The sequence below is a fragment of the Bufo bufo genome, chromosome 2 (genome assembly GCF_905171765.1).
Source record: "Bufo bufo chromosome 2, aBufBuf1.1, whole genome shotgun sequence".
NCBI classification, from domain to species: domain Eukaryota; kingdom Metazoa; phylum Chordata; class Amphibia; order Anura; family Bufonidae; genus Bufo; species Bufo bufo.
The window spans coordinates 230,983,916-230,996,726 of record NC_053390.1 but is presented as its reverse complement, the minus strand read 5'-3'; the positions used below and the strand labels follow the sequence as shown (position 1 = coordinate 230,996,726).

At 42.9% G+C, this 12,811-nt stretch overlaps 1 protein-coding gene across 13 annotated transcripts in view; it reads left to right on the top strand.

Moving 5' to 3' along the window:
• Positions 1 to 12,811, top strand: part of RIMBP2 (RIMS binding protein 2) — a 573,825-nt gene that overhangs the window by 96,970 nt on the left and 464,044 nt on the right. For all 13 annotated transcript variants that reach the window (XR_005776163.1, XM_040416249.1, XM_040416247.1 and 10 more), the window contains exon 4: positions 8,945 to 9,121. Coding sequence is in view for 12 of the 13 variants with exons in the window: in XM_040416249.1 (XP_040272183.1) it covers positions 8,945 to 9,121 (177 nt within the window). In the remaining variant the exon portion in view is untranslated. The remainder of the gene's footprint in view (positions 1 to 8,944; positions 9,122 to 12,811) is intronic.

Sequence of the window (12,811 nt, the reverse complement as noted above, 5' to 3'; positions counted from 1 at the left end):
CCTAGCTTAAACCCCCTTAATGACCAGACCACTTTTTACAATTCTGCACTACACTACTTTCACGGTTTATTGCTCGGTCATACCACTTACCACCCAAATTAATTTTACCTCCTTTTCTTCTCACTAATAGAGCTTTCATTTGGTGGTATTTCATTGCTGCTGACATTTTTACTTTTTTGTTATTAATCGAAATTTACCGAAATATTTGCAAAAAAAAAAGTCATTTTTCACTTTCGGTTGTAAAATTTTTCAAATAAAACTACATTTCTATATACATTTTTCTCTAAATTTATTTTTCTACATGTCTTTGGTTAAATAAAAATGCAATAAGTGTATATTTATTGGTTTGTGTAAAAGTTATAGCGTTTACAAACTATGGTACAAAAATGTGAATTTCCGCATTTTGAAGTAGCTCTGACTTTCTGAGCACCTGTCATGTTTCCTGAGGTTCTACAATGCCCAGACAGTAAAAACACCCCACAAATGACCCCATTTCGGAAAGTAGACACCCTAAGGTATTCGCTGATGGGCATGGCGAGTTCATCAAAGTTTTTTTTTTGGCACAAGTTAGCGGAAATTTTAAGTTTATTTCTCACAAAGTCTCCCTTTCCGCTAACTTGTGACAAAAAGTTCAATCTTTTATGGACTCAATATGCCCCTCAACGAATACCTTGGGGTGTCTAATTTCCGAAATGGGGTCATTTGTGGGGTGTGTTTACTGTTCTGGCATTTTGGGCGGGGCTAAATTGTGAGCCACACTGTAAAGCCTAAAGGTACTCGTTGGACTTTCGGCCCCTTTACGCACCTAGGCTGCAAAAAAGTGTCACACATGTGGTATCGCCGTACTCAGGAAAAGTAGGGCAATGTGTTTTGGGGTGTCTTTTTACATATACCTATACTGGGTGAGAGAAATATCTCTGTAAATTGACAACTTTGTATAAAATAAATTTAAAAAGTTGTCATTTACAGAGATATTTCTCACACACAGTATGGGTATATGTAAAAAGACACCCCAAAACACATTGCCCTACTTCTCCTGAGTACGGCGATACCACATGTGTGACACTTTTTTGCAGCCTAGGTGCGCAAAGGGGCCCAAATTCCAATGAGAATCTTTATGATTTCACAGGACATTTTTTACGCATTTGGATTCCAAACTACTTCTCACGCTTTTGGTCCCCTAAAATGCCAGGGTAGTATAAACACCCCACAATTGACCCCATTTTGGAAAGAAGACACCCCAAGGTATTCCGTGAGGGGCATGGCGAGTTCCTAGAATATTTTTTTTTTGGCACAAGTTAGCGGAAAATTATTTATTATTTTTTTTCTCTCACAAAGTCTCATATTCCACTAACTTGTGACAAAATTTTTTTTTTTACATGAACTCTCCATGCCCCTCACGAAATACCTTGGGGTGTCTTCTTTCCAAAATGGGGTCACATGTGGGGTATTTATACTGCCCTGGCATTTTAGGGGCCCTAAAGCATGAGAAGAAGTCTGGAATATAAATGTCTAAAAAAAATTTACGCATTTGGATTCCGTGAGGGGTATAGTGAGTTCATGTGAGATTTTATTTTTTGTCACAAGTTAGTGGAATATGAGACTTTGTAAGAAAAAACAAAAACAAAAAAATTAATAAAAATTTCCGCTAACTTGTGGCAAAAAAATAAAAAATCTTCTATGAACTCGCCATGCCCCTCAAAAGTGATTTTTTTATAGCGCCGCAGCGATTTTACGGTGTTTTTGCAGTGATCAGAAAAAAATATATTTGTCACTGCCGTGGGGTGGACTGAACGCAAGTGTGCGCACAAGATCAGGCCTGATCGGGGTGAACACTGCGTTTTTTGTAAAGCCTATAGAACATGTCCTATTCTTGTCCGCAATAGCGGACAAGAAAAGGCATTTTCTATATAGTTCTGGCAATGTGCGGATCCGCAAAATGCGGAAAGCACATTGCCGGTGTCTGTGTTTTGCGGATCCGCGGTGTCCGTGTTTTGCGGATCCGTGGATCCGCAAAACACATACGGACGTCTGAATGCAGCCTTACAGGGAGGTGATCAATGACAGGGGGGTGATCAGGGAGTCTATATGGGGTGATCACCCCCCTGTAAGGCTCCATTCAGACATCCGTATGTGTTTTGCGGATCCGCGGATCCTTGGATCCGTAAAACACATACGGACGTCTGAATGGAGCCTTACAGAGGGGTGATCAGGGGTTAATAAGGGGTTAATAAGTGACGGGGGGGAGTGTAGTGTAGTGGTGTTTGGTGCTACTTTACAGAGCTACCTGTGTCCTCTGGTGGTCGATCCAAGCAAAAGGGACCATCAGAGGACCAGGTAGCAGGTATATTAGACGCTGTTATCAAAACAGCGTCTAATATACCTTTTTGGGGTTAAAAAAAATCGCATCTACAGTCTGCCAGCGAACGATCGCCTCTGGCAGGCTGCAGATCCACTCGTTTACCTCCGGTTCCTGTGAACGCGCGCTCCTGTGTGCGCGCGTTCACAGGGAATCTCGCCTCTCGCGAGATGACGCGCTGGCGCGTCCAGGAGGAATAACAGGGCAGCCGCCAGGACGCAATCCTGCGTACGGCGGTCCTGAGCTGGTTAATGTGTCTTCAGCTGACTTCACACTTCAGTTATTTGGTCAGTTATTTCCATCAGTTATTGTGAGCCAAAATCAGGTGCAGGTCAAAAACACAGAACAAATGCAAATTTTTCTATTATACCTTATCTCCGTGTAGGCTTCATTACTGGTTTTGGCTCCCAATAACTTATGATAACTAAATAACTGAATTATGAACTCGGCCTTAGCAGTATTAAGGTGTGGAGCATGTGATGTTGAAATTTAGAAAAATCTATATATTTTTTTGTTTTTTATAATATGTAGCCTTGGGGCTTGTACCTGATAAGTCAAGTTTAATCAAGACCATAAACATTTTTCTGCCTATTAAAGCTTAAATTGATATTAATTGCCATTGATCAGCTTCAGCATGTTACACTGTGCAGCCCAAAGTAATTAATATTGATTAGCCAACATACGTATGAGAATTTATAGTAATGTGTTTCTGTAAGCGTGAACATTTAATGCATGCGTGACCTGTACGTTATAAGGCCAGTTATAAAGGGGGGGAAAAAAATGCTTTCAATAAGGATCTTTTTTTATTTTTTATTATTATTATTATTATTATTATTATTATTATTATGTAATGATGTTTTTCTGATGTTCTGAAGGCTGTAAATTTTTCACTGGAGAAGCTGTATACTCCTCACTCATATCTGTGAAAAACAGATATTTTTGAAAAGCAACGTTACAATGTGATAAAGTTTCTATTTTATTACTATATATATATCCAATTACATTCCTACTGTTGTTGAATATATATCCTTATGTGGATTTAATGTATACAGTTGGAGGCCTCAGGAGCAAGTTTGGGATAGCCAGTCTCATATACTGCTAGGCCTTTTTTATCTCCTGGAACAAAGATTAAGTTTGACCGGACACCTAAAACTCGTATACAGTATGTTATATTTGCCATATTGCATATGTAGTTTCCACTTCTCACATAAAGCCTGCTATACTGTGCATCTAAGTACTCATTTGGCGGGCTAATAAACTGAGCCCGTTAATTTACTATCATATTAAAGAGGTTATCTCCTAAAGACATACCTCTGTTTATACAGTATGTCCTAAATAAGGTGTCACATAGGAAGTACTCCTGATTGGCATGGAATAAGGCAGGTGTACAGCCAAACGCAAATTCCCCAGTAAAATCGCCTGTTTGCCAGATGGTTTAGGAAGGTGGCCCCATGTTGGCCGGCTGATTGCTGCAGCTGCTTCCATCTGAAAGGGGGATGCACAGGGATTGTCTTTAAAGAGAACCTATCACCATGAAAAGCTCTTGACTTTCCCTGACAGATGATGCCGAGGGAGAAAAGGATCAGGTGAAGTTATTTTTGCACAATACTTTTTGGGCTTTTTCACACGAGCGGATGCCGTGCGAGTTATCTGCTGTGTGAAAGAGAGCCAAGCCCCGCTCTGGACAGCAGAGACACGGAGCAGTAACCTGACTGATAATGCTCCGTGCCTCTCTGTGATCTTTTTACTACAAAATCACAGTGAGATAAAGTTTTCCCTGTGATTTTGTAGTAAAAAGATCACAAAGAGGCACGGAGCATTATCAGTCATGTTACTGCTCCGTGTCTCCGCTGTCCGGAGTGGGGCTTGGCTCTCTTTCAGGCAGTGGATTCCACGCATGGGATCCGCTCATGTGAAAGAGCTCTTTTTCTTCCAGGAGATAAGTCTCCACCAGAGGTGTCTGCCAGTGGCCTCCTCCTCTCTCGCCATTGAATACACATATGCATTAGGCCAACGTGGGGAAGTTGGGAGAGAGTGCTGTCAGACAAACGATCTTTTGGCTGCTGAATGCATATGGTTGCCTTAATCAGACAAGAGATAGCCACCTTCCTAGAGTACTACTGGAAACATTTTCTGCTGTATAGCAGCTGGAATCCTGCAACAGCTCTTACTATTGGGCTCCATTCACACGTCCGCAAATGGGTCCGCATTCGTTCCGCAATTTTGCTGAACGGGTGCAGACCCATTCATTTTCTATGGGGACGGAATGGATGCGGACAGCACACGGTGTGCTGTCAACATCCGCATTTGCGGAGCGCGGCCCCGATCTTCAGGTCCGCAGCTCAGCAAAAGATAGAACATGTCCTATTCTTGTCCGCAGCTTGCGGACAAGAATAGGCATTTCTATAGGGGTGCCGGGCAGGTGTGTTGCGGATCCGCAATTTGCGGGTCCGCAACACACCACGGACGTGTGAATGGAGCCTTATAAAGATGCAGAGATAAGCTTTGCCTTTACTGTCTATACAGTAAAGATGGATTTACACTGCACAACCTGAACGCTTGTTCCTCCTAATCTGCCCGTGTAAAGGTGCTGCCGACCACATGCTCGTTCATCTGGTGAAATGATCCTTCATGCAGCACGGTAAATCATCATTTTTGGGCAGCAGATCGTGCTGTGGGAACAGTGATATGCTGCCCAGAAACAATGAGTCTGTATGAGGACTAATGACTGCAGTAGCCATCACTTGTCCCCATACAGTGGAGGAGATTGCTGCATGTAAATACAGCTCTTTCCTCCACTGACGGCAGGCAGTTATTGGGGAAAAAACGCTTCCTTCCCAATATTTAACTGCTCACTCTGCATGTCTAAATGCACCTTAGCACAGCTTGTTCATTAAGGACCCATGCGCCCAACCATATTTTTCTTCTTTGTGCTATCTGCATTTTTTGGATAACTCTGACTTATTTTTGGGGCCATGCAAACATCCATATTTTTTGTGGATCCATCTCACCAAATGGCTGTTTTGCAGACAGGAAAAGTCCTTTCTATTGATGAGTGTGAGAAAAATGTGGAATATACACAAAAGGTATCCGTATAGATTGAGGATCCGAAATATGAATACAGCCGTGCGCATGAAGTTTTATGCAGGGCCTTCTTCACTTTACAATTGCATGCTCTATTGGGCACTGAGGCCAAGTGCAGTCCAACAAGAGTCCTTATGGTGTAGCCCGAGAGAAGTGTTCAACATTCTCTTCATGATGTATACAGCATTACAATTCACAAGTGTTGTGTAGGCAACCTTACCAGCAAGGCTTCCTCAAATGTTAATCCACTCTGGGTCCAAATGCATGGTTCTAGTTTTGTTAAAGGAGTTTCCAGGAGTACAATATTGAACAGCTATGATAAGGATAGGTAATCAATATCTTATTGTGGTTATCAGGGCCATCTTTAATATTGATTGGACCCTGGGCAAAAATTTACTTGGGCCCCCTGGATCCCGCCTTCCCACACCCTAGCATTCAATCATGGCCTCCACCACAACACACACACACAAAAAAAATCCACACACCTGATAGAGTACAGTGAATGACTGTATATACTTCCAGTTCTGAAGACTCCAGCGGCTCAGGATCAGTGCTCTGGGCAGCTGGGCTCAGGCTGGAAGTGGGCACCGCTCTGCAGGAAGGAGACCGGGGCACTGCTCACCTTATCGTTACAGTGCACCCCAGCACCTCACAGTATGCAGTATAGCACCCTATAGTATACAGCACCCCACAGTATGCAGTATAGCACCCCACACTATACAGCACCCCACAGTATATATTAGAGCAGTAGAGCACCCCACAGTATACAGCACCCCACAGTATACAGTATACAGCACCCCAAACTATACAGTACAGCAGTATAGCACTCCACAATATACAGAACCTCACAGTATACAGCACCCCAAACTATACAGAATACCGCACCTCACAGTATACAGCACCCCAAAATATACAGCCCACCACAGTATAAAGCACCTCACAATATACAGTATACAGCACCCCACAGTATACAACACCCCACAGTATACAGTACCCCACAGTATATAGTAGAGCAGTATAGCACCCCAAAATATACAACCCCCCACAGTATAAAGCACCCCACAATATACAGTATACAGCACCCCACAGTATACAACACCCCACAGTATATAGTAGAGCAGTATAGCACCCCAAAATATACAGCCCCCACAGTATACAGCACCGTATAGTATACAGTAGAGCAGTATAGAACCCCACAGTATACAGTAGCTTACAGTATATTAGTATAACAGTCCCTGTCACCTTTTCCTGATGTAATCTTCACAAAAAAAGCTCCACAGTTAAGGCAAACTTCTCCTGCAGCAACACTCCTGGTAGAAAGGACCTTTGATGACCTCAGAGCCATGTGACCAGTAATATTGCTAGGTTACTGGTCACATGGTGATGATCTCATCTAAGGTCCTAGAGAATCACAGCTCTCACAGTACGCTGCCTGGAGTGCCAGCAGGCAGGCATGGCATGGCAGCACCCCCCCTGTGTAGCTGACAGCCTGACACCTGGGGCAGTGGCCAGCAGGGCTCAAGAGGCAGCTGCCTTGGGCCCCCCAGGAGCAACTAGGCCCGGGGCAGCTGCACCTTTTGCCCCTTGTTAAAGACGGCCCTGGTGGTTATGTAGCTCCTGGCTCCGTACCAATCAGCTGTTTGAAGAGGCTCCAGTAAGCTCTGCGCCCACTCACATACCAGACACAGTGCTGTACATTGTATAGTGGCTGTGCTTGGCATCGCAGTCTAGGCACCTATTCCCTTGAATGGGACTGAGCTGCATCTAGACCATGTGACCAATGAATATGACGTCACTGGACTAGGAAGAGGTTGCTGCACTCACCAGACTGCTGTGGCCTCTTAAAACAGCTGTTTGGCGGGGGTGTCAGGAGACAGACCCCAACTGATATGATATTCTACTTCTGGAAAACCCCTTTAAGGGTCCATTCACACGTCCGTAAGTGTTTTGCGGATCCGCAAAACATGGACACCGGCAATGTGCATTCCGCAATTTGCAAACTGACCATCGCCACACTAGAACAGAAAATGCCTAATCTTGTCCGTAATTGCGGACAAGAATAGGACATGTTCTATTTTTTTGCGGAAACGGAAGCGCGGATCCGCAAATGCGGATGCGGTCAGCACATTCCGGCCCTATTGAAAAATAATGGGTCTGCACACGTTCCGCAAAATGGCGGAACAGATGCGGACCCATTTTGCGGACGTGTGAATGGACCCTTACATGCAACAGAAAAATCCTGCACAGCAGAGGTTTGTTTAAAAAAAAAAAAAGGGCGCAGAACACACAGACGCGTTTCAGGCTGAACTAGGCCTTACTCAGAACCGGACTCAGTATATGCGATTTTAACATTGCTCAATAAAGCCTCCACAGTGCAGGATTTTCCTTGCACATCCAGCGCTATCAGTAACACAGAGTTTTATTTGCTGTACCTCTCCTCCAACTAACAAAAGTTCACTACGGCTCACTTGGAGAAAGTGTGTATGTATTATATAAACTAAATGAACACATTAAATAGGTTTTCTTATCTGAGACAACCCCTATTAAAATACAAGTAACTGCTTTGGCCACTCTTGGGAGACAGCTGATTATGTGGAAGCTGAAGCTAGCCAAGCATCACCCTGCGCCAGCTGCTGCAGGAATAATGTAGTACATACCAACTATTTGAATGGTCATCCATGTAATACAAGGATGACTCAAGTCTGCCAGAATGGGAGCGGCTCCCCCGCCCTATAACATCATATGCGCAGGTGTTGTGCAGGAGAAAACTGCTTTCATTTTGTTTTTTGGTGGGGTGGGCCCTATTCAGCCTCTGGGAAACAGACCCCACCTGCCTCCCTATCACAGCCATTTACTGTATAGGAGATGTGGCAGATCATATGCTTGGTTTTCTCCACTGAAGTCAAGTGTATGGGAAAAAACTATAGAAAGAATCCAGGCAGTTACTCCCGTATACTTTAGAAGAACGAGACACACACATACTGTATGGTTCCACCTCATCTCAGCTTGATAGGATCACTGGTAATGAAGGAAAGTGGGTGATGGAGGTTCCCTGGGTCTTGAAGGCTGCAGGGCACATACCCCACAAGCCCTTCCTATAAGCCATCCTTTAAACCTAAAGATTGGAATCATATCTAAGCATTATCTTTCCAAATAGAACGTCATTCATGCCTGTAATGGCACCAAACAGAAACCCCTTACAATCTAACACCAGTTTGCAACATAAAAGTCTAGTTTATAGATGATTATTAATGAATAATACTAGACATGTCATCTCATGCACTTTGGAAACTCATGCCAACTCTTCTTGTCCCTCATCCATTTCCATTTGTTCCTTTGTCCCATGTTAAATATGTCTACGTTATCTTCAAATCCGTTTTATTCTGTTTGCTCATACATTGCCTCTTGTGTAAATAATTTATAAGAACTGTCACGAAATGAAAGAATGTGGTTAAACCTTTGTTTCTTGTAAGAGGACATCTGTTCTGCTTACAATTACAGCAGAAGAAAACTTCTACAACACTGGCTAAGAAGCCACCAACTAGAGACATGATGAGATCAGTGAATGGCGGGCCGGCTCACTCAACCTGTCCAAGTAAAGAATCAGAGCGAGAAACAGAGATTCGGCTTTTGCAAGTTGAGTGCGATGAGCTAAGGACCAGACTTGGATGTCTGAAGGTAAAGCATTTACTCTTAATTACCCTCTCTAGGAATCACCTAGGCTTGGGCTTCAAATGGACTGCATGAGAGTAAAAAAAATAGCTGTTCTCTTCCAGAAAGTGTCACACATTTCACTTGAAACTGGCTAAGTTGCATTACCAGACAAAGGCTATAGACCGGCGCTGTTTTGGTTGAAAGCAGACATGTTTTTTAACCTAAAACAATGCCTTCAAATGTGCTCTATACCTTCATCTTATGTAAAGTATGGTAAACTACTGAGTTAACCTAGCCCTGCATAGTCCTGTATGGCTCTGAGCAGGTCTGTGCATAGGATATATCACTGAACAGCCTAATAGTTTAACTCCTGCCATCTGGGCAGGAAAGACTAAAAGTGAAATACAGATGTAGCATTAAAGGGGTTGGCCACTATATCAGTACTTTACATAACATTGTTGGAGGCAATGCTAATCTTTTTATAGTAAGCCACGCCCCCTGAGCCCCGCTCTGCCGCGCAGCCAGTTCGTCCATGGCTGCAAGCAACACGGAGGAGCTTTAGAGAAAGCTCGTCCATGCCTTTATTGTAACTGCACATGCGCTGCTTTTTCTAATCTGCCTAAGAGCAGCGCATGCCCAATCTGCCCCCCAGCGACTGCTCTGAATGACTAGTCTGTACAGACTAGTCAATAACACGATCCTAATGACGGTTGAAAGGTTCTGATCCACACAGTCCGTGACTGTGGGTATCAGAACCTTCTAAAATGTGTGTATATATAATATCTCCCCCACCTGTGGGCTCCAGCCCCCATTGTGCCCCCCTAATTTCAGGATGGCCGACTGCAACGCTGCAGATCCCCCTTCTCCCGCCCCGATCTGTTTCAGGATTGCCGGAGCAGTTAGCAGAGTGTCAGCTATAATATACAGCTCACACTCTGCTTGAAACGGCCGACATCGGTGTTGGCACCGATGTCGGCCGTTTAACCCCTTCCATGCTGCGGTCCATAGGGGCCGCTGTATGGAAGGGGTTAAGAGATGGAGGGAGCTCCCTCTCCTATCGGGCTGCTGCTGTGCTGTGGCAGCGGCCCGATGCTTGATGGGTTAACAGAGGGAGGGAGCTCTCTCCCCATCGGGCGCTGCGCTGCTGCGGCAGCGCCCCAATGGTTGCCTGTTGTTTCCTTCTCATATGTATTTCCCCATTATGGGTGTGTGATACTTACATGTTATTTTTTATGAGGGAACATTTTGGGTGTATATTTGCACATGCACTTTAATATTATTACCATATTGGGGCCCATGCATTTATGCTTTTCCATATATGAATTGATGTTTTGGGGGTATCACTCTATTAATTACGGTTCCCTTTTATTGGGATATTGTATTTATATGATCCCTGTTATTTTCCTCATATATGTATATTAATGCAATCTCTTCAGGGGTAGTCGACACTTTACATTTGGTGTATCATGTCTAATTTTATTTATATTACTCATGTATTTAATAAAGTATATTTTTTTTATTTAAAGCCTGTTTATCCTCAGTCTGTTCTGTGTAGGTATATTCATTATATACTGAGTAGGTTTTGGTTAGGGTCTTTGGTAGTGCCCTGTATTATATTTGGGCTCATATTTGATATTAATGTTTTGTAACCTGTATGTGTTAATCTATAAAAATAGCACATGATCTAACCTGTCAGATGAACACTGTAAGAAAACAAAAAATAAAAACTGTGCCAGAACAGCCATTTTTTGTTACCTTGCCTAACATAAAGCATAATATAAAGTGATCAAAAAGTCATATGTACCCCAAAATAGTACCAATAAAACAATCCTCTCATCCTGCAAAAAATGAGCCCCTACATAAGACAATCGCCCAAAAAATAAAAAATATGTCTTTCAGAAAAAGGATACAAAAAAAAATGCTTTCATTGTGTAAAACTGATATTAGGTATCGCTGCATTTGTAACGACCTGCTCTATAAAAATATTACACGCTCTAGCCCCTTCAGGTGAATGGCGTAAAACAATAAAATAAAAACTGTGTCAAAACAACCAATTTTTTGGGACACCTTGACCCATAAAGAGTAATATTGAATGATCCAAAAATTATATGTACCCAAAAATGGTACCAATAAAAACATCAACTCTTCCCGCAAAAAATGACCCCGTACACAAGATAATTGGTAAAAAAAAAAAAAAGAAAAAGTATAGCTTTCAGAAAATGGTGACACTGAAAAAACATGATTTGTTTTGTTTGGCCAGGGATGTCATGTGATCACTCCTCTGAAGATGCATGCTGGGATTTTTACTTTCACTTTGCATCTGCTCCGCCCACACAGCCTCTCATCAATGGGAGCATGATATGCTGAACACATTAGAAAAATTATATGTACACAGTATATCTCTCATGATACAAATACCTTGTGGCTTTAGTTATTATCTGGGACCCTTTTTTTTTTTTTTTTTATGCGTATGGTGGCCAACCCCTTTAAAGTAATTCCTGGTACATTAAAGCCTCATGCACACGTCCGTGGAACACGGACCGTGTGATACCGGCCTGGATTTCTTCTGAGTGCAGGAGCGCACGGCGTCATTGGTTGCTATGACGCCGTGCGCTTCCTTCTGCCGCCGCAGTACAGTAATACACTGGTATAGATCATAGAAGCCTGTCTCGCTGGCTTAGTTTAGGTGCAAAGCTTGTTACACTGTCAAGTTAACACTTTAGCCCACTGATGTTGGTGCTCGCTAGATCTGTACCTTTATTATAATTGTCCTATGTTTTTTGTCCTTTTCCCAAATGCAAAAATTATGATTTCTTATGCCTTGCTTTTTTATAGCCTCTATTGTGTTTTAATACATTTCCATCTCTGAGGTGTCTGCTTGCTGTCAGTGAATTTAGACCATTCTCATTTAGAGGCTGGAATACCATCCTGACCTTACTTCTTACCTACTCTGATACCTTGTAATTAATCTATGTTATGTGAACAGGACTAGTTCAGCACTGTCTTCATTTCATAGGCAGCAAGTCCATGTCTTGAAGAACTGATGGATTGTACCTATCTCAGAAACAATGCATTCAAAGGGGTTTTCCTACAACTGCCATATATTATACAGTATCAGCACTTGGCGATCTCCGTCAGTCCATAGAGATTGAATGGGGCAGCGCCATTCAAACTTCTTCTGAATGCAGCCATGCAGTGAGGAGGAACCAGCAGGTTAGGATGGCCATTCTACTGATCCTGGAGGCCCATCCATGAAGCCCCCAGGACCTAACCTGTGGATAGGTGATAATAAATGTCAATTGTGGGAAAACATCTTAAGAATCTGCTAAATGTTGGGGTCCTGAAAAACCACCACAACTGCATTTTCTTGTGTGACAAATCTCCCTATATGTATATGAGCATCTCTGAAACCAATGATCATTTCTATTACCTCTTTCTGTCACCTTCAAAATCAGTATGCATACTTTCATGAAGGATGGGTGCCCAAAAATAGCCGTACCTTTCTTGTCAAAATCCGGTTCCTCTAATCCTGTGAAATGGTTATTTTTATTTTTATGCAACTAAATTGTTTGGTGCACTGTGGGCAGGGCGGCTCCATTCAGGGCACCCGGCTTCCCCTGCATCATTGCTATTAGCTTGGAATTATCAGGGACTGTCCAATCTACAAGTGGGGGAGGTGATTGGCAGCATTATAGCAGAGAGATAGTGCACCCA